This window comes from Columba livia, chromosome 28, assembly GCF_036013475.1.
Source record: "Columba livia isolate bColLiv1 breed racing homer chromosome 28, bColLiv1.pat.W.v2, whole genome shotgun sequence".
NCBI lineage: Eukaryota > Metazoa > Chordata > Aves > Columbiformes > Columbidae > Columba > Columba livia.
This window is the reverse complement of record NC_088629.1, coordinates 1,824,607-1,847,733: the sequence shown is the minus strand read 5'-3', so window position 1 is coordinate 1,847,733 and position 23,127 is coordinate 1,824,607. Positions and strand designations below refer to the sequence as shown.

General features: G+C 67.1%; 2 protein-coding genes across 9 annotated transcripts; both read right to left on the bottom strand.

Annotated features, from left to right (window-relative positions):
• Positions 1 to 58: 58 nt before the first annotated feature.
• TDRKH (tudor and KH domain containing) lies at positions 59 to 4,983 on the bottom strand. 4 transcript variants are annotated; one of them, XM_065043239.1, is made up of 13 exons: positions 4,847 to 4,983; positions 4,486 to 4,621; positions 3,354 to 3,460; positions 3,087 to 3,276; positions 2,344 to 2,483; positions 2,053 to 2,269; positions 1,622 to 1,788; positions 1,362 to 1,534; positions 1,142 to 1,206; positions 771 to 922; positions 584 to 700; positions 376 to 472; positions 59 to 298 (listed from the first exon to the last, which is right to left on the bottom strand). In XM_065043239.1, exons 2-13 carry the CDS (start codon positions 4,607 to 4,609, stop codon positions 204 to 206), a joined length of 1,644 nt encoding a protein of 547 aa, XP_064899311.1. In that variant the 5' UTR covers positions 4,610 to 4,621; positions 4,847 to 4,983; the 3' UTR covers positions 59 to 203. The 4 variants fall into 4 exon arrangements, 3 of the variants coding, with proteins under 3 accessions (XP_064899311.1, XP_064899313.1, XP_064899312.1); XM_065043241.1 differs by having other exon boundaries at positions 59 to 271; XM_065043240.1 differs by lacking the exon at positions 4,847 to 4,983 and having other exon boundaries at positions 4,486 to 4,831.
• Positions 4,984 to 5,386: 403 nt separating this feature from the next.
• Positions 5,387 to 23,007, bottom strand: RORC (RAR related orphan receptor C). Of its 5 annotated transcripts, none has more exons than XM_065042937.1 (9): positions 15,243 to 18,986; positions 11,688 to 11,812; positions 9,694 to 10,023; positions 8,754 to 8,875; positions 8,533 to 8,665; positions 7,530 to 7,637; positions 7,347 to 7,457; positions 6,134 to 6,246; positions 5,387 to 5,877 (listed from the first exon to the last, which is right to left on the bottom strand). In XM_065042937.1, the coding sequence occupies exons 2-9, from the start codon at positions 11,698 to 11,700 to the stop codon at positions 5,722 to 5,724; spliced, it is 1,086 nt and encodes a 361-aa protein (XP_064899009.1). In that variant the 5' UTR covers positions 11,701 to 11,812; positions 15,243 to 18,986; the 3' UTR covers positions 5,387 to 5,721. The 5 variants fall into 5 exon arrangements, 3 of the variants coding, with proteins under 3 accessions (XP_064899009.1, XP_064899008.1, XP_064899010.1); XM_065042936.1 differs by having other exon boundaries at positions 11,688 to 11,829; positions 15,243 to 18,984; XM_065042938.1 differs by lacking the exon at positions 6,134 to 6,246 and having other exon boundaries at positions 11,688 to 11,829; positions 15,243 to 18,979.
• Between the last annotated feature and the right edge of the window lie 120 nt (positions 23,008 to 23,127).

Sequence of the window (23,127 nt, the reverse complement as noted above, 5' to 3'; positions counted from 1 at the left end):
TTCCCCCCGGGGTCACCCCCCCAAAACACAGGGGAAACAGGGCAGCCGTAGGTCTCGGTAACCGGAACAAGCGGGAGCTCCAAAACCTTCAATTTATTAACAACAAAGCGGTTCTTTTCCCTTTGCCGCAAAACAGGGCCGGGGCAAAACCAAACCAACCGCAACCGGGGCGAACAGGGGAGACCGGGCCGGTAACGGGGGCGTCACGATGACCTCATCTCTGTCACGACACCGTCACCATCACCATCCTCGCTGCCGCCGGACGCACCGTCTGTAGAGACAGTGGGAAAAGGGGTGGCTGGGGACACGGTACCAGTGTCACCGGGCACGTTAGCGGTGGCACCGGGGCTGTTCCCAGCCGGTGCCTGTGCTTACCGGACAGGCTGAGGCACGATGGGGTGCGGGGGGTCTCGCTGGGGCTGTGCTGTGGCTCCAACAAGAGGCTCTCGAGGGAGGTGGCGGTGACGGGCTCCTGCACGGTGACACCGGGGTGACACCGGTGGTGACACCGGGGTGACACCGATCCTCAGGCACCATCTCCCTCCAGAGCCTCGTCCACCCTCCCCAGCCCATCTCCACTCACCGGTGTCTCCGCCGCAGCTCCCGGTACCGGCTGAGGGGTCCCGTCCCCCCCCGGCCCCTCTTGGGGACAGGGCACAGCGTGGCCCAACCGCACCAGCTCCGTGGCCACATCCAGGCTCTGCGGGAGCAGAGAGGGTAACGGGGGGTCATGGGGACATGGGGAAGGGACACGGGGACGCCGGGGTCACCTGGTTGTGGTGGAGCCCAAAGAGCTGCACGCTGGGCCGGGGGCAGAGCCCGGACTGGGAGTAACTGGTGACGGTGGCCAGCACCGGCGTCCAGCGGGCACAGTGCGTCAGGCGCTGGAACGCGGCCAGCGCTGCCTCGTCCCACGTGTCACCTGCCGGGGGGACAACGGGACCCCCAAGGGGACGGCGACACACACCATGGGGTCACCGGGCTGCGTCCCTGGGGGTTTGAACATCCCCAGGGAAGGACGGGACCCCCCGACGCCCCGTTTCAAATGTGGGAGACATGAGGTGACACCCCCGCCCGGGGGAGGGACACTGGGTGTCACCCCCCCAGGAGGGGACACAAAGATCTAGCCCCCCTAACTCACCAGCAGGCTTGATCCCGGCCAGGCTGCACTCGATGGCTTGGAAGGGCAGGCTGAGGAAGTCACTCCTGGTGGGGACAGAGAGCGCGGTGACGCGGTGACACAGTCCCCCTTGGCCCCCCAAACACCGAAATCCCCCAGCTGTGAGCCCCCTCCCCACCACCAGCCCCCCCTGGGGACACCAAACTGCTGTCCCCACCCCCCCGGTGCCACCCACGCTCACCGCAGGGCCCGCAGCGCCTCAGGGGGGGCATCCCCGTTGTCCCCAAAATCCACGTAGTGCAGCCCCACGCTGCCGTCCCCCCGCGTGCCCAGCACACGTGCCCGGTGCCACTCGCCGCCGTCCGGGGACGGAGCAGCCACGATGTCCCCGGCTTGGACCGTCAAAAGCTCAGCCTGGGCGGGGGGGGACAGAGCAGGTGACACCCCCACGACGGCTGCAGGGAGCAAGGGGGGACGGGGACGGTGCCCTGTGGATCTCACCGCGCGGCCGCCGCTCCGGTAGTGCCGGCGCATGTCGGCGCGGAGCCGGTCCAGCCGCAGGTTGCGCCGCCCCACCAGCTGCACCCAGAACCGCGCGGGGCTTTCGGCCGCCGAGACGAAAACCTGCAGGGGCTCGGGGGGCACGGGGCCCAAATCGGGGCTGGGAACTGCAGGGGGGGTGGTGAGAGCTGGGGGGGCAGCCCAGGGAGCCCCGAATCCCCATCCCGCTGATGGAGACACCACTCGGGGCGACTATAGGACAAACGGCTCCGGCTGAGCCGTCCCGCCCGGTAACGGCACCACCTGGGGCACGAGGAGGGGGACAAAGCCACAGGCAGCCCCGGGGTGACCCAGCACCACTCAAGCGTCCCCAACCCTCCGCTTGTCCCCTGGTTATATGTCACCGCAACGAAGCAAATGCCTTCTCTTACCCTCAAATTTCGGCACCTCCAGCTCCTCATCCTCATCCTGGTGCAGTTCGGAGCCTTCAGCCCGGGACGTGGCCCCTTCATCCTCCTCCTCCCCATCAGGCAGCGGCTCCCGGTCCCGCCGGCGGCCCAGGGGCTGTTTGCCCGGGCAGCGCGCGGCGGCCACCACCAGCTCCTTGTGGAAAGCGACGTCCTCCGTCACCTTCTCCAGGATGAGTTTCTGGTGGGGTGGAAGAGGCGAGCGGTGGGCTGGGGGCACCAGGACACCCCCCGGGGCCTCGGGGTCCCGCTCACCTTGGCGGCCGCCACCTCCGCGCGCGTCCCCGAGAGCTGCACGACCCTGATGGGGCCCGGGCCGGCGTCGGCCTCACGCTCGCAGAGCACGCGGGCCCCCGAGCTGCGGCAGATGCCGCGCACCGTCTCGCCCCCCCGGCCTGCGGGATGCAATCAGATTAATTAAAACACATGAAGGAAATCGGGGGGTTTCTCTCATTTCTTTCCCCGGACGCCTGGGTTCTCTTGTGGGGGGAATGGGGATCAGTAGGGCACCCAGGGATTCAGGTCCCACTCCTCTCCAGGTGTCAGCATGACACTCATTAGCAGCTGCCATTAGTGAGCCCTAATTAGCCATGGATGGGGCCCAGCTGTGCCCAGCTATCTGGGTCCCCCCAGGGGGTCAGGTCCCCAAAATTGTGCCCTTCATGGGGGGAAAGTGGGGGGGCCGGATGCCTGGGTCCCCCAGGCGGTCAGGGAGTGGGGGGGGCAGGTCCCCAAAATTGTGTCCTTTGTGGGGGGAAAGTGGGGGGGCCCGGATGCCTGGGTCCCCTGGGGGCTGACGCAGGGGATCCAGATATCTGAGATGCCCCCAACGCAAGTGGACCCAGGCATGCTGGGGAGGACCCAGGCATCCGGGAGGGCCCCTGGTGGGGTAATTGGGGTCCCCAGGGATACAGAGCAGGAGGCAGCACCACCCTCCCGCCCCACCATTCTGCCACCGAGCGGGTCCATCTGCGACCCCCGCGGGGGGGGTGAGGTACCGATGATCCGTCCCACGGCGCGCTGGGGCACGCAGAGCTGCTCGGTCACCGGCGTGCTCTCCGTCACGATGCGGTGCACGGCGGCTTTGGCGCGGCACACCTGGGCGGGAGAGCCTGCGATGAGCAGCGCCGTCTCCTCCTCACCCTCCTCTTCCTCCACCGTGATGCGGGCACCGGTCTCCTGGCTCAGCTGTGGGCACCGGGAAGCGGAGGATGAGCCATTTACCGGGGGTCCCGGTGAGCTCGGCCCCCCCCGGTGTCCCTCACCTTTTTGATGGTGGCTCCTTTCCGCCCAATGATGGATTTCATGGCCGCCCGGGGCACCCGCATCTCGATCTCCAGCTCCTTGTCCCCCACAAACGTCAGTCTCTCCTCTGTGGGACCGCAGTGGCGTGAGGCACCGGGGGGAGGCAGAAACAGCCCCGGTGAAACGGTAAATGGGTAAAGCTGCTCCAGAAGCTGCCCCGGGACTGGGGAGGGAGCACGGGGGGACCCTGAAGTGACCTGGGGGGACCCTAAAGGGACCCAGGGGGGAATGCAAGGGGGACCCTGAGGGAACCAAAGGGGGACCCAGGAGAGGGGGGACACGGGAACTGGAGAGAACCAAAGGGGGACCCGGGTTGGGGGACACGGGAACTGGAGAGAACCAAAGGGGGACCCGGGTTGGGGGACACGGGAACTGGAGAGAACCAAAGGGGGACCCGGGTTGGGGGACACGGGAACTGGAGAGAACCAAAGGGGGACCCGGGTTGGGGGACACAGGAACTGGAGAGAACCAAAGGGGGACCCGGGTTGGGGGACACAGGAACTGGAGAGAACCAAAGGGGGACCCCGGTTGGGGGACATGGGAACTGGAGAGAACCAAAGGGGGACCCGGGTTGGGGGGGGGGACACCGGACCCTGAGGGAACCAAAGGGGGACCCGGGTTGGGGGGGACACTGGACCCTGAGGGAACCAAAGGGGGACCCGGGGCGGGGGGGACAAGGGACCCTGAGGGAAACAAAGGGGGACCCGGGTTGGGGGGGACACCGGACCCTGAGGGAACCAAAGGGGGACCCGGGTTGGGGGGGGACACCGGACCCTGAGGGAACCAAAGGGGGACCCCGGGAGGGGGGGGGACACCGGACCCTGAGAGAACCAAAGGGGGACCCGGGGAGCGGGGACAAGGGACCCTGAGGGAACCAAAGGGGGACCCGGGGCGGGGGGGGACAAGGGACCCTGAGGGAACCAAAGGGGGACCCGGGGCGGGGGGGGACACCGGACCCTGAGGGAACCAAAGGGGGACCCGGGGCGGGGGGGGGACCTGAGCACCTCGGCACTGCTGAATGTAAGGGGGGATGCGGGGGGGCCTGGAAAGGACACGGGGGACCGGAAGGGACACAGGGGCTGCGACACCCACCTCGGCTCTCCCGGTACCGCCGGTACAGGATGTAGAGGACGGTGGCCCCGGCCGGGATCCCCAGCACCAGGGCGGTTTTCTGCAGCGCTGTCAGGCTGCTCCAGTGTCCCCGCTCCGCCGCCATCGCACCCGCGGGCTGAGGAACCAGCGCCGTTACCGGGAGCCTGGCCCTGTTGCGGCAGGGAAGCCCAGACCGAGCGCCCCCTCCCCTGGCGCAGCCTCCGCCCCGCCTCAGCTCCTCCCGCCCGCTGAGGGCTCTGCCACCCGCGCCCCCTCAGTCCCGGTGCCACCGGGCCAGGCCGCGGCACACGGAGCCCGGAAGCGGAGCTGCCGCGGCGGGTGAGCACCGGCCCCGCGGTACCTGCGGGACCCCGGCCCGGACCCCTCGGACCCGGCCCGGACCCCTCAGACCCGGCCCGGCCTCGTCCCGCAGCTCCGCGCCCGTCGCGCCGCCACGGCCTCACGCGCCCGCCCGCCGCCGGCCCCGCCCCCTTCCACCGCCCTCCAACCAGAGCGCCGCTCCTCCCCCTCCCACCAATCAGCGCCGAAGCCGAGGTGGCCAATCAGCGAGAGGAGGAGGGACGAGAGGGGGCGGGGCAAAGCGCCGGCCTGGGAATAAAGGGACTAATCGGCTGAGCGCGGAGGACGGCTAGAGCCAATCAGCGAGCAGCAGAGCGGCTCGGCCCCGCCCTGAGCCGTGAGTGACAGGCGCGGGGTCCCGTAGAGCCGAGGGGACGGGGCGGCCCGTAACGCCCCGCGTGGCGTGGCCGTGGGGTCCCGGGAGGTGGGACGGGGCCGCTCGGTGTCACCCGTGTCACCCCGCCACCCCGGGCCACCCACTGTCACCCAGTGCCCCCCCTACGCCGCTGTTCCCGCCGTGACGAAGCCCACGGACACACTGTTCCCCAAAACGCCTTTATTCCACTCAGAACGGGGTTGGGGCACCCCCAGTGCCGGGGCGCCCCCCGTGGGTGAGGGATCGTCCCCAAGGGAGGGGACACCCCCAGGTGATGGGGACCCCCGGGCGACAGATCCTCCTCATGTGACAGAGCATCACCGGGTGACAAAGCCCCGTTGGGTGACAGTGTCACCAGGTGACAGACCATCACTGGGTGCCAGACCCCTCCGGGTGCTCCCCGGCCGCAGGAGCACCCATGGGTGCCACCCCCCTGTCCCCAGCCACAGGTGAGCAGTAGGCAGGGGGGTGTCAGGGTGAGGACCCAGGCGTCCGGGGGGTCAGCGTGTGGCACCGGTGTCGACGTCGGGGGCGAAGAGCTCACGGTAGAGCGGGGGGAAGGCGGCGGGGGGCACCCCGGGGTGCTGGCGCAGGAACGTCCCCAGCTGCTGTATGTGCTGCCAGCACAGCGCCCGCAGCCGCCCCCGCGGCGGTAACTGCTGGGGACACGCCTGTCACACGCTGCCACATGCAGGGGGACACGCACCGTGCACACGCTCGTCACACAACACCACGCAGGGACACACACCACGCACGCCAAGGAGATGGTGACACATGCACACAAAGGGGACACACGTTGCGTGCATGGAAGGGACACACATGTAACACACACAGAGAGAAGGGACACGCATGTCACTCACGGAGGGGACACACGTGTCACGCAGACGGGGGGACACGGGTGACAATGCCCACCCTGGCCAGCAGCCCCCTCGCGCTTGCGTCCGGCGCAGCAGCAGCCGGAAGGCGACGTCCAGATGTCCCTGCAGCCGGGCCACCTTGCCCCTGCTCCTGCAGCCACGGCCGGCCTGGGGACAGTGACACCATATGGGGGACAGGGACAGGGACAGACATCGTATGGGGACAGGGACACCGCGTGGGACAGGGACACCGTATGGGGACAGGGACAGGGACAGACATCGCATGGGGACAGGGACACCGCGTGGGACAGGGACAGGGACAGGGACAGGGACAGGGACAGGGACAGAGACATCGCATGGGGACAGGGACACCGCATGGGACAGGGACACCGTATGGGGACAGGGACAGGGATACCATGTGGGGACAGGGACACTGTGTGGGGACAGGGAAACCCTGCATGGGGACATGGGATACTGGGGACAGGGACACCGTGTGGGGACAGGGACACCACATGGGACAGGGACAGGGGACACCACGTGGGACAGAAACACTGCGTGGGGACAGGGACAGGGACAGAGACATCGCATGGGGACAGGGACACCACGTGGGACAGGGACACCGTATGGGGACAGGGACAGGGGACACCGCGTGGGACAGGGACACCACGTGGGACAGGGACACCACGTGGGACAGGGACACCACATGGGACAGGGACATCACATGGGGACAGGGACAGGGACACCACATGAGACAGGGGACACTGTGTGGGGACAGGGACAGGGATACCATGTGGGACAGGGACACTGTGTGGGGACAGGGAAACCCTACATGGGGACATGGATACTGGGGACAGGGACACTGTGTGGGGATAGGGACACCGTGTGAGGACAGGGACCATGGGGACAGGGACATTGCATGGGGACAGGGACACCACGTGGGGACAGGGACAGGGACAGGGACACCGTGTGGGGACAGGGACACCACGTGGGGACAGGGACAAGGACAGGGACACTGTGTGGGGACAGGAACCATGAGGACAGGGACACTGCATGGGGACAGGGACACCACGTGGGGACAGGGACACTGTGTGGGGACGGGGACAGCGCACGTGGGGATGGGGACACTGTGTGGGGACAGGGACAAGAACAGGGACAGGGACACCACGTGCGGACAGGGACACCATGTGGGGACAGGGACACCGCACATAGGGACAGGGCCACCGTGTGGGGACAGGGACACTGGAAACTGAGGCCCGGGGGTCCCTCACTGGCGTTGACGAGGACGAGGGCGCTGACGAAGGCCACCTCGCTCTCCGAGAAGCGCAGCGCGCTGAGGCTCTGGGCGAAGTCAAAGATGGAGCCGACCAGCTCGTGGCAGCCTGGGGGGAGCCCTGGTCACCCTGTGTCCCCTCCCCGTGTCCCCTGTGTCCCCCCCATGTCCCCAGCCCTACCCAGGGCTCGGAAGAGCTCGGCACCGGCGTACTTGCCCTCGAAGAACACGGTGCGGGTCTCGGCGTCGAAGGCTCGGCACATGCGCACCAGCACCACCTCCATGGCACCTGCCGCCGCCGCGGGGACACGGGGGTGGCACCGGGGACACGCAGTGACGCTGCGTGGGGGTGGGATGGTGCCCCCGCGGCACCAGCACTGGGGACTGTCACCTCCCCAGTGGGACCCATGGGACTGTCACCTCCCCAGTGAGGTTGGAGTGGCCCCTTGGGAACTGTCACCTCCCCGGTGGGACTGTCACCTCCACAATGGGGCTGGAGTGGCCCTTGGGGACTGTCACCTCCCAAGTGGGACCCATGGGACTGTCACCTCCCCAGTGAGGTTGGAGCGGCCCCTTAGGGACTGTCACCTCCCAAGTGGAACCCATGGGACTGTCACCTCCCCAGCGAGGGTGGAGCGGCCCCTTGGGGACTGTCACCTTCCTAGTGGGACCCATGGGACTGTCACCTCCCCAGTGAGGGTGGAGCGGCCCCTTGGGGACTGTCACCTTCCTAGTGGGACCCATGGGACTGTCACCTCCCCAGTGAGGTTGGAGTGGCCCCTTGGGGACTGTCACCTCCCCAGTGGGACCCATGGGACTGTCACCTCCCCAGTGAGGTTGGAGTAGCCTGTTGGGGACTGTCACCTCCCCAGTGGGACCCACAGGACTGTCACCTCCCCAGTGAGGTTGGAGTGGCCCCTTGGGGACTGTCACCTCTGCAATGGGGCTGGAGCGGCCCTTGGGGACTGTCACCTCCCCAGTGGGACCCATGGGACTGTCACCTCCCCAACGGGGCTGGAGTGGCCCCTGGGGACACCAGGGCTGGGGACACAGAAGCAGAAGGGACTGTGAGGATGGGGACGGGGATGCGGTGGTGGCCCCAGCTTGGGGACAGGGACGCAGTGGTGACCCTGGGGTTGGGGACAGGGACACAGTGATGTCCCCAGGTTGGGGACAGGCCATACCCGCCTTGAGCAGGACGATCTGGTCATGCTGGCTCAGCTCCATGAAGCCGCGCAGGCGCTTGGCAAACTCCACCACGTGCTGCACGGCCTCGGTGATGCGCCCGGCGCAGCGCTGCCACATCTCCGCCGCCGGCTGCGTGACCCCCGTGTCCCCATTGTGTCCCCACTGTGTCCCCATGGCCTCCGGGGACATCCCGGTCCCCTCCCGGCACCCGCCTCACCTGCCGCTGGTAGGCGCTGACCTCCTCGCGGGTGAAGGTGTCGCCGCGGCGCAGCCGCAGGTCCTCGGCGCCCAGCTGGCACGTGGCGCGGTGCGACGCCAGCACGTTCTGCGTCAGCTGCTCTGCGGGGACACGGGGACACGGCGGGTGGGCCGAGGCCGTGGACACAACGGATAAGGACCCACCGCCACACAGCACCCATGGGTGACAGAGCCAAGTGCCACCATCCAGCACCCACAGGTGACAGAGCCAAGTGCCACCACCCAGCACCCACAGGTGACAGAACCAGGTGTCACCACCCAGCACGCACGGGTGATGGATCCAGGTGCCACCAGCACTGAGCACCTATGGGTGACAGAGCCAGGTGCCACCACCCAGCACCCACAGGTGACAGAGCCAAGTGCCACCAGCACTGAGCACCGATGGGTGACAGAGCCAGGTGCCACCATGCAGCACCTATGGGTGACAGAGCCAGGTGCCACCACCCAGCACCCACAGGTGACAGAGCCAAGTGCCACCAGCACTGAGCACCTAAGGGTGACAGAGCCAGGTGCCACCATGCAGCACCTATGGGTGGCGAATCCAGGTGCCACAACCCGTGGGTGACAGAGCCAGGTGCCACCACCCAGCACACACAGGTGACAGAACCAGGTGCCACCACCCAGCACCTACAGGTGACAGAGCCAAGTGCCACCAGCACTGAGCACCTATGGGTGACAGAGCCAGGTGCCACTATGCAGCACCTATGGGTGACAGAGTCAGGTGCCACCACCTATGGGTGACAGACCCAGGTGCCACCATGCAGCACCTATGGGTGGCAGATCCAGGTGCCACCACCTATGGGTGACAGAGCCAGGTGCCACCATGCAGCACCCACAAGTGACAGAGCCAGGTGCCACCACCCCCAGCACCCATGGGTGACATGTCACCCATCACTCACCGATCTCAGAGGACACGGGTGACTCCAGGACGCTGCTGGCACCGGGGTGTGGGTAGAAGTGGGGACTGTCCCCAACCCCATCCCCGTCTCCATCCAGACCCCCCCTTGTCCCCTCCGGCTGCACCGCAGGCCCCGTCCTTTCGTCCGTCCCACCGTGGTGGGTGCCAGGGCACCCCGGGGTGCTGCTGGGGGTCAGCGGGTGTCCCCGTGTGCCCATCACCCCCGCGGTGACACCGGGTGTCCCCTCGGCCACCCGCTGCTGCAACTGCTGCTGCACCTCGGCGTGCAGCCGGTCCCGCTGCTTCTTGGACATGCGGCCGAACTTGACGGCTGCGGGGACAGTTGGTGACACCGGGGACAGTTGGTGGCACTGGGGACACGTGTGTCGCACGCGTGGGACGGCCCCACTCGTGGGACGGGCTCCCCGCGACCTACATAGCGGTGGCAAGCGGGGCTTTCCGGCCCCACGCGTGTGGCCCCCGCCCCGGCGCTTCCTCCCCGGGGACAGCGGGCCCCCCCGGGACGTCCCGTGTCCCCAAGCGGCCACAGCCCCGGGGGGGACGGGCGGGAGGGGACGGGGTGAGCGCGGGGCTGGGTTGGGGTGCACCCGGATTTGGGGAGGGGGGTGCACCCCGGCCTGGGGGTGCACCGAGGTCTGGGGTTGGGGTGAACCCAGGTTTGGGGAGGGGGATGCACCCAGGTCTGGGGGTGCACCCAGGTCTGGGGTTGGGGTGAACCCAGGTTTGGGGAGGGGTGTGCACCCGTGTTTGGGGGTGCACCCAGGTCTGGGGTTGGGGTGCACCTGGGTTTGGGGAGGGGGTGCACCCAGGTTTGGGGGTGCACACAGGTTTGGGGAGGGGGTGCACCCGGGTGTGGGGTTGGGGGCACCCAGCTGTGAGATTGGTGTACACCTGGGTTTGGGGGTACATTCAGGTTTGGAGGGTTGAGGGGAGGGTTTAGGGGCACACCCAGGTTTGGGGGGGCTGTAGGGGGCTTTGGGGGTACACTCAGGTTTGGAGGGGCTGGGAGGGGTACAGCAGGGTTTGGGGGCGCCAGTTGGGGTTTGGGGGTGCCGCTTGGGGGTTTGGGGGTACAGCAGGGTGTGGGGGGTGCTGGTTGGGGTTTGGGGGTGCCGGTTGGGGTTTGGGGGTGCCGCTTGGGGGTTTGGGGGTACAGCAGGGTGTGGGGGGTGCTGGTTGGGGTTTGGGGGTGCCCGTTGGGGTTTGGGGGTACACCCGGGTTTGGGGTGCCGGTTGGGGTTTGGGGGTGCTGGTTGGGGTTTGGGGGTACACCTGGTTTTGGGGATGCCGGTTGGTGTTTGGGGGTGCTGGTTGGGGTTTGGGGGTGCTGCTTGTGGGTTTGGGGGTGCAGCAGGGTTTGGGGATGCCGGTTGGGGTTTGGGGGTGCTGGTTGGGGTTTGGGGGTACACCCGGGTTTGGGGTGCCGGTTGGGGTTTGGGGGTGCTGGTTGGGGTTTGGGGGTACACCCGGGTTTGGGGTGCCGGTTGGGGTTTGGGGGTGCTGGTTGGGGTTTGGGGGTACACCTGGTTTTGGGGATGCCGGTTGGTGTTTGGGGGTGCTGGTTGGGGTTTGGGGGTGCTGCTTGTGGGTTTGGGGGTGCAGCAGGGTTTGGGGATGCCGGTTGGGGTTTGGGGGTGCTGGTTGGGGTTTGGGGGTACACCCGGGTTTGGGGTGCCGGTTGGGGTTTGGGGGTGCTGGTTGGGGTTTGGGGGTACACCCGGGTTTGGGGTGCCGGTTGGGGTTTGGGGGTGCTGGTTGGGGTTTGGGGGTACACCTGGTTTTGGGGATGCCGGTTGGGGTTTGGGGGTGCTGGTTGGGGTTTGGGGGTGCTGCTTGTGGGTTTGGGGGTGCAGCAGGGTTTGGGGATGCCGGTTGGGGTTTGGGGGTGCCAGTTGGGGTTTTGGGGTACACCCGGGTTTGGGGATGCCGGTTGGGGTTTGGGGGTGCCGGTTGACCCGGGCGGGGGTGACGCACCGTCCCGGGACATGCCGAGGCGCAGGCACTTCTGCAGGCGGCAGTGCTGGCAGCGGTTGCGGCTGGCGCGGTCGATGGGGCAGTTCTGCTGCCGCGAGCAGGTGAAGCGCGGGCGGCTCTGCTGGCTGCGCCGGAAAAAGCCCTGCGAGGGGGTCACCAGCACCCCCAGTGCCCCCAGAACCCCCCCAGTGCCCCCCCCCGCCCTCAGAACCCCCCCAGAACCCCCCAGCGCCCCCCAGAACCCTCAGTGCCCCACAGAGCCCTCCAGTGCCCCCCAGAACCCTCTGACACCCCAATTCCCAGAGCACTGGAACCCCCCAGGGCCTCTCAGAGCCCCTCGGTACCCCCAGCACCTCCCCAGTATCCCCAGTATCTCCCCAGTGCCCCCCAGAATCCCCCAGTGCCTCCCAGTGCCCCCAGTGACCCCCAGAACCCCCCAGTGCCCCCCAGAACCCTCAGTGCCCCACAGAGCCCTCCAGTGCCCCCCAGAACCCTCTGACACCCCAATTCCCAGAGCACTGGAACCCCCCAGGGCCTCTCAGAGCCCCTCGGTGCCCCCAGCACCTCCCCAGAATCCCCAGTATCTCCCCAGAGCCCCCCAGAATCCTCCAGTGCCCCCCAGTGCCCCCCAGAACCCCTCAGTGACCCCAGTGCCCCCCAGAACCCTCAGTGCCCCACAGAGCCCTCCAGTGCCCCCAGAACCCCCTGACACCCCAACTCCCAGAGCACTGGAACCCCCCAGGGCCTCTCAGAGCCCCTCAGTACCCCCAGCATCCCCCCAGTATCCCCAGTATCTCCCCAGTGCCCCCCAGAATCCCCCAGTGCCTCCCAGTGCCCCCCAGAACCCCTCAGTGACCCCAGTGCCCCCCAGAACCCCCAGTGCCCCCCAGAGCCCTCCAGTGCCCCCCAGAACACCCTGACACCCCAATTCCCAGAGCACTGGAACCCCCCAGGGCCTCTCAGAGCCCCTCGGTACCCCCAGCACCTCCCCAGTATCCCCAGTATCTCCCCAGTGACCCCCATAACCCCCCAGTGCCCCCCAGGACCCGCAGTGCCCCACAGAGCCCTCCAGTGCCCCCCAGAACACCCTGACACCCCAACTCCCAGAGCACTGGAACCCCCCAGGGCCTCTCAGAGCCCCTCGGTGCCCCCAGCACCCCCCCCAGAATCCCCAGTATCTCCCCAGAGCCCACCAGAATCCTCCAGTGCCCCACAGAGCCCTCCAGAACTCTCAGTGCCCCACAGAGCCCTCCAGTGCCCCCCAGAACACCCTGACACCCCAATTCCCAGAGCACTGGAACCCCCCAGGGCCTCTCAGAGCCCCTCGGTGCCCCCAGCACCCCCCCAGTATCCCCAGTATCTCCCCAGTGCCCCCCAGAATTCCCCAGTGCCCCCAGTGACCCCCAGAACCCTCAGTGCCCCACAGAGCCCTCCAGTGTCCCCCAGAACCCCCTGACACCCCAATTCCCAGAGCACTGGAACCCCCCAGGGCCTCTCAGAGCCCCTCAGTGCCCCCAGCACCTCCCCAGTATCCCCAGTATCTCCCCAGTGACCCCCAGAATCCCCCAGTGCCTCCCAGTGCCCCCAGTGACCCCCAGAACCCCCCAGTGCCCCCCAGGACCCGCAGTGCCCCACAGAGCCCTCCAGTGCCCCCCAGAACCCTCTGACACCCCAATTCCCAGAGCACTGGAACCCCCCAGGGCCTCTCAGAGCCCCTCGGTGCCCCAGCACCCCCCCAGAATCCCCAGTATCTCCCCAGTGACCCCCAGAACCCTCAGTGCCCTCAGCGCCCCCCAGAACCCCCAGTGCCCCCCAGAGCCCTCCAGTGCCCCCCAGAACACCCTGACACCCCAATTCCCAGAGCACTGGAACCCCCCAGGGCCTCTCAGAGCCCCTTGGTACCCCCAGCACCCCCCCAGTATCCCCAGTATCTCCCCAGTGACCCCCAGAATCCTCCAGTGCCCCCCAGTGCCCCCCAGAACCCTCAGTGCCCCACAGAGCCCTCCAGTGCCCCCCAGAACCCCCTGACACCCCAATTCCCAGAGCACTGGAACCCCCCAGGGCCTCTCAGAGCCCCTCGGTACCCCCAGCACCCCCCCAGTATCCCCAGTATCTCCCCAGTGACCCCCAGAATCCTCCAGTGCCCCCCAGTGCCCCCCAGAACCCCTCAGTGACCCCAGTGCCCCCCAGAACCCTCAGTGCCCCACAGAGCTCTCCAGTGCCCCCCAGAACCCCCTGACACCCCAATTCCCAGAGCACTGGAACCCCCCAGGGCCTCTCAGAGCCCCTCAGTGCTCCCAGCACCCCCCCAGAATCCCCAGTATCTCCCCAGTGCCCCCCAGTACGCCTAGAGCCCCCCAGAATCCTCCAGTATCCCCCCCCCCCAGAGCTCCTGAGCACCCCCAGAGCCCCCCAGAATCCCTTGAATGCCCCAGAACCCCCTGGCACTCCCCAGAACCCCCCAGTCATCCCACCACCCCCAGCACCCCCCGGCACCCCCAAGGGCCCCTTGGTACCCCCAGATTCCCCCAGGACCCCTCAGTATCCCCAGAGCCCCCTAGGACCCCCTGGCACCCCCTAGTAGCCTCAGAGACCCCCCAGAATCCTCCGATATCCCCAGAGCCCCCCAGAACCTCCCAACACCCCCAGCACCCCCTGGCACCCCCTAGAGCCCCTCAGTACCCCAGAGCCCACCAGTATCCCCCCAGAATGCCCCAGTACCCCAGTACCCCCAGAATCATGCAGTATCCCCCCCAAGCTCCCCAGTACCCCCAGAGCCCCCCCCAGAATCCCCCAGTATCCTCCCAGAGGCCCCAGCACCCCCAGAACTCCCCAGCACCCCTAGAGCTCCCCGGTACCCCAGAGCCCCCCAGTATCCCTCAGTATCCCCCTAGAGCCCCCCAGTACCCCCAGAGCCCCCCCCCCAGAATCCCCCAGTACCTCTGGGGGGACCCAGAGGCCCCAGCACCCCCAGAGCTCCCCAGTACCCACAGAGCCCCCCAGCTTCCCCCAGCACCCCCAGAGCTCCCCAGTACCCCCAGAGCCCCCCAGTATCCCCCAGTATCCCCCCAGAGCCTCCCAGCACCCCCAGAGCTCCCCAGTACCCCCAGAGCCCCCCAGTATCTCCCAGTATCCCCCCAGAGCCCCCCAGCACCCCCAGAGCCCCCCAGCACCCCCAGAGCTCCCCAGTACCCCCAGAGCCCCACAGAATCCCCCAGTATCTCCCTAGAGCCCCCCAGCACCCCTAGAACTCCCCAGCACCTCCAGAGCCCTTCAGCACCCCCAGAGCTCCCCAGTACCCCAGAGCCCCCCAGTATCCCTCAGTATCCCCCCAGAGCCCCCCAGCACCCCCAGAGATCCCCAGTACTCCCAGAGCCCCCCAGTATCCCCCAGTATCTCCCTAGAGCCCTCCAGCACCCCCAGAGATCCCCAGTACTCCCAGAGCCCCCCAGTATCCCCCCAGAGCCCCTCAGCACCCCCAGAGCCCCCCAGTATCCCCCCAGACCCCCCAATATCCCCCCAGTGCCCCCCAGCACCCCCAGAGCCCCCCGGCACCTTGCAGCCCTCGCAGGTGATGACCCCGTAGTGGATCCCCGAGGACTTGTCCCCGCAGATCTTGCAGGGGATCACCTCGATGTGGGCTGGGGGGGGACAGCGTGGGGACCCCAGGGGTCCCCGGGGACGTGTGTGTCACCTGCAGCATCACAGGCTCACCCCGGGCTCACGGGTCCCCCATAGGGCCCCGTGTCCCCTGTGGCCTCATGTGTCCCCTATAGGACTGGGTGTCCCCTATGGGTTCACATGTCCCCTATGGGCTCATGTGGCACTTACGGCCTCACGTGTCCCCTATGGGCTCATATGGCACCTCTGGGCTCACATGTCACCTATAGGACTGTGTGCCCCCTATGGGCTCATGTGTCCCCTATGGGTTCACATGTTCCCTATAGAACTGTGTGTCCACTATGGCCTCACGTGTCCTCTATGGGCTCACACGTTCCCTATAGGACCATGTGGCCCCTATGGGTTCACATGTGCCCTATAGGACTGTGTGTCTCCTATGGGTTCACGTGTCTCCTATAGGACTATGTGTCCCCTATAGGACTGGGTGTCCCCTATGGGCCCATGTGTCCCCTGTGGGCTCACATGTCCTTTATGGATCCATGTGTCCCCTATGGGCTCACATGTCCCCTATAAGACTGTGTGTCCCCTATGGCCTCACGTGTCCTCTATGGGTTTACATGTCCCCTACGGGACTGTGTGTCCCCCACGGGCTCACATGTCCCTCACGGACCCACGTGTCCCCACAGGGCCCCACGTGTCCCCTGCAGACTCACGTCCCCCATGTCCTCACGTGTCACCCCGTGGGCTCCCATGTGCCCCCCAAGGTTCCCATGTAACCCCGTGTGCTCCCGAGGGCCACACGGGACCCCATGTCCCCTCTGGGACCACCTGCGTTGTCACCAGCACCCCGTGGGCTGATGTGTCCCTATGGGCATCTCTGTCCCCTATGGACCCAGATGCCACCAATGGGCTCACATGTCCCCATGGTCCCCATGGACTCTGTGCCACCCATGTGCTCCGATGTCCCCCTCGGGGCTCAGGGTCCCCCCGGGTGTCCCCAGGGTGGGCCCAGCCGGACGCCACCAAAACCACAGCGGCAGCGAGCGCCGGCGAAGCCGCAACTGGGACACGGCCCCACCTCGCAGGAAGGCGCCCGCCGCCCCGGCACAGCCCGGCACAGCCTGGCACGGCCCCGCGGTGACACCGCCATGGCACCAGTGTGGCACCAGTGTGGCACTGCTGCGCCTGCTGGGTGGGCAGGGGGACACGGGGTGCGGTCACGGGGTGGGGGACACCGGGGATGGAGACACTGGGGATGGGGATGTGGGGTGACACCAGAGTGGGGGAATGGCTGAGATGGGGGGGACACGGCAGAGCCAGAGGGGACACTGGAGTGGGGGGGACACAATAGACACTGGAGATGGGGGGGACACGGCAGAGCCAGAGGGGACACTGGAGTGGGGGGGACACAATAGACACTGGAGATGGGGGGGACACGGCAGAGCCAGAGGGGACACTGGAGTGGGGGGGACACAATAGACACTGGAGATGGGGGGGACACGGCAGAGCCAGAGGGGACACTGGAGTGGGGGGGACACAATAGACACTGGAGATGGGGGGGACATAATAGACACTGGAGATGGGGGGGACACGGCAGAGCCAGAGGGGACACTGGAGTGGGGGGGACACAATAGACACTAGAGATGGGGGGGACATAATAGACACTGGAGATGGGGGGGACACGGCAGAGCCAGAGGGGACACTGGAGTGGGGGGGACACAATAGACACTGGAGATGGGGGGGACACGGCAGAGCCAGAGGGGACACTGGAGATGGGGAGGACAAAGCAGAAACAGAGGGGACATTGGAGATGGGGGGGACACAGCAGAGCCAGAAGGGACACCAGGGCTGGGGGGGGACACAGCAGACACTGGAGCTGGGGGGGGACATGGCAGAGCCAGAGGGGACACCAGAGTGGGGGGGACACAGCAGAGCCAGAGGGGACATCAGGGCTGGGGGGGACACGGCAGAGCCAGAGGGGACACCAGAGTGGGGGGGACACAGCAGAGCCAGAGGGGACACTGGAGCTGGGGGGGACATGGCAGAGCCAGAGGGGACATTGGAGATGGGGGGGGACACAACAGACACCGGAGCAGGGGGGGGACACAGCAGAGCCAGAGGGGACATCTGAGCTGGGGGGCTGGGGGCTTGCACGTTGTGCACACCCACTTGCATGGGGTTGGTGACATGGGGGGGGTGACACACGCCTGGGCACACTCACAGACGCTTGTGCACGCCTGTGTGTGCCTGCACACACTCACACATGCTTGTGCACGCTCCTATGTGCTTGTGCACACCTGTGTGCACTTGCGCACACTCACACATGCTTGTGCACGCTCCTGTTTGCTTGTGTGCTCACACTCACTCTTGCACGCTTGGGGATGCTCAGACTGGCTGGGATGTGCCCGTGTGTGTTTGCACACGCCAAAACACGCTCTGGCACATCCGTCCACGCTCTGGCACACCAGCACACGCTCTGGCACACCAGCACACGCTCCGGCGTGCCCGTGCCCGCGGGCAGCCGCTCCTTCACGCCCGCACACGCGTGCACACGCGTGCACACGCGCCCGCAGCTCTTCCTCCCGCGCCCGAATCCGCTTCGTCGGCTTTTTCCACCTGCCCCAGTTTGGGCCCCGGCGGCCGCCCGCGCATCCGGCACCGGGCACCGGGGACCCCCGCGGCGGCGCCGGCAAAGGGGGGGGCCCTGGGAATTCGGGGCGTTGACTCAGCGCCCCCCCGGCACCCGCATTAGTCAACGGCGGCGGCGCCGGCGGCTGCCAGGAAGCGCCGCTTTCGGGTGCTGCTCCTGCCGGGAACCGGCGGGCAGAGGTCGGCGAGGTCTCGCCAGCCCCACAGCTCCCTCTGCACCCAACGGCAGCAACGCGGGCACCCCCGGCACCCCCCGGCTCCTCCAGCACCCAGTGGTACCCGACAGCCCCACCGGGATGCACCAGTACACACCGGTACACATCAGCACCAAACAGCCCCACCAGTACACACCAGTACCCAACAGACCCAGCAGGACCCCGTCGGTCCTCACCAGCCCCCACCAGCACCCGATAGACCCCCCAGTACCCGCTGGTACCCCTCCAGCTCCACCAGTGTGCACCAGCATCCACCAGCACCGACCAACACCCACCAGGATGCACCAGTACTCACGAGTACGCAGCAGCACCCACCAGCCCCACCAGTACACACCAGTATCACACAGCCCCACCAGTATCCAACAGACCCACCAGCACACACCAGTACGCACCAGTACGCACCAGTACCCATCAGCCCGACCAGTACCCACCAGTACCAAACATCCCCACCAGTACCAAACATCCCCACCAGTACCCACCAGCCCCACCAGTACCCATCAATCCCCACCAGCACCCAATAGACCCCCCAGCACCCACTGATACCCTCCACCAGTATGCACCAGCATCCACCAGCACACACCAGTACCCGTCAGCCCGACCAGCACCTAGTGGTACCCAACATCCTCACCAGCACCCACCAGGATGCACCAGTACACACCAGTACCCACCAGCAACTCCCAGCACCCACCAGCACCCCTCAGAACCCACCAGTACCCACCAGCACCCACCAGTACCCACCAGTACACACCAGTACACACCAGTACACACCAGTACCCACCAGCAACCCCCAGCACCCCTCAGAACTCACCAGTACCCACCAGCACTCACCAGTACACACCAGCACCCACCAGTACACCCCAGTACCCACCAGCATCCACCAGTACACCCCAGTACCCACCAGCATCCACCAGCACCCACCAGCACCCTCCAGCACCCTCCAGCACCCTCCAGCACCCACCAGTACCCACCAGCACCCACCAGTACACCCCAGTACCCACCAGCATCCACCAGCACCCACCAGCACCCTCCAGCACCCACCAGCACCCCCTGGTACCCAACGCCCCCCAGCACCCATGAGGACCCCCCAGCACCCATCAGCACCCACCACCCAAGGGCGGGGGGACGACTGGGCGCTCCCGGCCCCCCCGCTGCGGCGTCACGGCAAAACACGCCATGACACAGGGTGACACGTCACGGCACAGGCCACCGCGCCGGGCCACGCCGGGGACCCTGGCCCAGCACCCAGGGGTGCTGCCACCCCTGCCTCAGTTTCCCCAGAGCTGGGGGGGAACGCTGTGGGTGGGGGTGGCGCCGGAGCAGGGCCACCTGCGTGTCCCCATCCATGTCCCCGCCGGTGTCACCTGCGCCAGCCCCGCGCAGCTGCCGGCCCCACCACATCTAAGGGCGAGCGACCAAGCCACAGGTGCACGGGGGCACCCATGGGTGCTGGGGGGCACCCCCGGCATGCAGACACAGCTGGGGGGGAAACGGGGCTGCCCGGCACCGCGGGACGTGCGGCAACACGCCAGAACACGCATGCAAGACGTGCAACATGAGTGCGAGCTCTGCAACGTATGTGTGTGCCACACGACACGCGTGGACAGCCCACGACGTGTGTAAGCCCCACGACATGCGTGTACAGCCCACAATATGCCTGCGTGCCCCGCAACACGCGTGCAAGACCCACGACATGCGTGCACAGCCCGTGATGTGCGTGCAAGCCCCACAATGCGTGTGCACAGCCCCACAACACACATGCACAGCCCATGACGTGTGTGCACAGCCCATGACGTGTGTGCACAGCCCCACAACACGTGTGCACAGCCCATGATGCGTGTGCAAGCCCCACAACACACATGCACAGCCCATGATGCGTGTGAACAGCCCATGATGCGTGTGAACAGCCCATGACGTGTGTGCACAGCCCATGACGTGTGTGCGCAGCCCCACAACACGTGTGCACAGCCCATGAGGCGTGTGCACAGCCCCACAACACACATGCACAGCCCATGACGTGTGTGCACAGCCCCACAACACGTGTGCACAGCCCATGACGTGTGTGCACAGCCCCACAACACATGTGCACAGCCCATGACGTGTGTGCACAGCCCATGACGTGTGTGCACAGCCCCACAACACGTGTGCACAGCCCATGATGCGTGTGCACAGCCCCACAACACACATGCACAGCCCATGACGTGTGTGCACAGCCCCACAACATGTGTGCACAGCCCATGACGTGTGTGCACAGCCCCACAACACGTGTGCACAGCCCATGATGTGTGTGCACAGCCCCACAACACATGTGCACAACCCATGACGTGCGTGCAAGCCCCACAACCCGTGTGCACAACCCTTGACACGCCTGTACATCACACTCTGTGCACAGACGCCCGGAGCCACGTCCGACACCCGCACAAGCTGCGCCACACGTTGACACGCCACGACACGCGTGTGCACGCAGCTACGTGTCATCAGCGCAGCAACACGCTGCAACACGTGTGTGCACGGAGCAGCGCGCGCCACACGCGTGTGCAGACCCTGTCGTGCGTGCACACGCGGTTACACGACCCTCGTAACGCGCGTGCCCCAAAACACGCCTGCACACGCCTCGACACGCGCAGGCGTGCTGTATCTTGCAGCAACACGCCTGCGTGAGCTCCGGAACACGCGTGATGCTGCCGCACGCTCCAGCCAGCCCACACGAGCACACAGCCGTGCCCACGCGTGTGCATACACACACACACTCTCACACACGCTTGCAGACGTGCACAGATCTCCGTGCGCCCCCACCTTTGCACACATATGGTCGCTAACCCTTGCACACGCACACACACTCCTGCAGGCTCCAACATGCCTGCACACATGTATGTCCACTCCCACTGATTGCACACACGTGCGTGCTCCCTGCACAAGCGTGTGCACCCCCAGGATGCTCCCACATATGTGTGCACGCCCAGGATGCTCCCACACCCTTGCACATGCGTGTGCACACCCATGCGTGCTACCACACCCCCGCACATGTGCGTGCACACCCATGTGTGCTCCCACACCCCTGCACAAGTGTGTGCACACCCGTGTGTGCTCCCACAGCTCTGCACACCCGTGTGCACACCCGTGTGTGCTCCCACACCCCTGCACAAGTGTGTGCACACCCGTGTGTGCTCCCACACCCCTGCACACACATGTGCACACCCGTGTGTGCTCCCACACCCCTGCACAAGCGTGTGCACACCCGTGTGTGCTCCCACACCCCTGCACAAGCGTGTGCACACCTGTGTGTGCTCCCACAGCCCTGCACACCCGTGTGCACACCCGTGTGTGCTCCCACACCCCTGCACAAGCGTGTGCACACCTGTGTGTGCTCCCACAGCTCTGCACACACATGTGCACACCCGTGTGTGCCCCACACCCCTGCACAAGCGTGTGCACACCCATGTGTGCTCCCACAGCTCCGCACACACATGTGCACACCCGTGTGTGCTCCCACAGCCCTGCACAAGCGTGTGCACACCCGTGCGTGCTACCACACCCCTGCACACATGCGTGCACACCCAGGATGCTCCCACACCCCTGCACAAGCGTGTGCACACCCCTGCGTGCTCCCACACCCATGTGCACACCCAGGTGTGCTCCCACACCCCTGCACACCCATGTGCACACCCGTGTGTGCTCCCACGCCCCTGCACACGCGCACCCCCGGCCTCGCACACCCCCTCGCCCGCACACGCGTGTCCCCCCGCACACGCAGCCCCCGTGCCAGGTCCTACCTCGCATGGTGGCGGCAGCGGCGCGGGCGGCGCGGCCGAGCATTATAAGGGCGCAGGGGCCCCCCCGGCATCCTGCCCCCCCCCTCCCCGGCATCCTGCCCCCCCGGCCCCACGCACTGGAAATTTCCGACTTTCCACGGCGCAGCTGGGGGGGAAACTGAGGCACGGAGGGGCGGCGCGGGAACCCAGCGGGCTGGGGGTGCCCCCCCCGCCCCGTGACCCCGGTGACCCCAGGTGAAACGGAGCAGGGACCCAGGAGTCCGGGCAGGCACCGGCACCACGGCCCCGGGACCCCTGGGGGGGTCTGACAACTCCCGGCCTCATGGGACCCCCCAGCATCCCAATGTGTGGGACCCCCCAGCACCCCAACGTGCCCCGCTTTGGGGTGCAGCCGCAGGACTCCCCAGCACCCCGATGTGTGGGGCACCCTGGTACCCCGATGTGCCCTGCTTTGGGGCGCAGCCGCAGGACCCCTCAGCACCCCGATGTGTGAAAGCCCCCGGCATCCCGACATGCCCAGATTTGGGGTGCAGCCGCAGGATCCCTCAGTACCCCGATGTGTGGGAACCCCAGTACCCCGATATGTGCGGCTTTGGGGTGCAGCTGCAGCACCCCCAGCACCCCGATGTATGGGACCCCCCGGCACCCCGACGTGCCCGGATTTGGGGTGCAGCCACGGGATCCCCATGCCCCCAAGTGCCCATGGGGGTCCAGGCGCTGCCGGATCATGCAGGAAACTCAGGCCCCAGCTTTGGCGATGCCACCCAGACCCCGGGGGTCCCCACGGCCACCCGGTCCTGTCCCGTGTCCCTCCGTGTCCCCCGTGTCCCCCGTGTCCCCCCAGTCCCACTCCATCCAACGCCGGGCTCAGCGCTGCCCGCCGGGGGGCGTCCGGCCCCGCCCACAAACCCAAGACCCCGCCCACACGGCCCAGCGCCCCGACCACGCCCACAGAGGTTACAGAACACGCTCACATCTCGTGGCCACGCCCACACCGCCCAACCCTCACCCGCCTCTTCTGCCGTGACCCCGCCCACACCATCAGACCCCGCCCACAACCCGTACCTGGCCCCGCCCCCCATGCCGGGTTCCCGCGTGCCCGCGGTGTCACCAGGACTCCATGGTATGTCCCCGCTCCCCCGCCACGGTGTCCCCTCCCCTCCTGGCCCTGGGGTCCCCCCCAAG

What these genes read in the sequence shown, in the direction of transcription:
- TDRKH (XM_065043239.1), bottom strand. Translation starts at nt 4,609, where the DNA reads ATGGCGGCGGAGCGGGGACACTGGAGCAGCCTGACAGCGCTGCAGAAA. An exon ending in GGAGGTGCCGAAATTTGAGG is followed by an intron (nt 1,789 to 2,052) that starts GTAAGAGAAGGC and finishes CCCCCCCTGCAG; the next exon opens with TTCCCAGCCCCGATTTGGGC. An exon ending in TTGGGCTCCACCACAACCAG is followed by an intron (nt 701 to 770) that starts GTGACCCCGGCG and finishes CTGCTCCCGCAG; the next exon opens with AGCCTGGATGTGGCCACGGA.
- RORC (XM_065042937.1), bottom strand. An exon ending in GATCGTCCTGCTCAAGGCGG is followed by an intron (nt 7,638 to 8,532) that starts GTATGGCCTGTC and finishes CGGCGGCGGCAG; the next exon opens with GTGCCATGGAGGTGGTGCTG. An exon ending in CCTCGTCCTCGTCAACGCCA is followed by an intron (nt 6,247 to 7,346) that starts GTGAGGGACCCC and finishes CACTGTCCCCAG; the next exon opens with GCCGGCCGTGGCTGCAGGAG.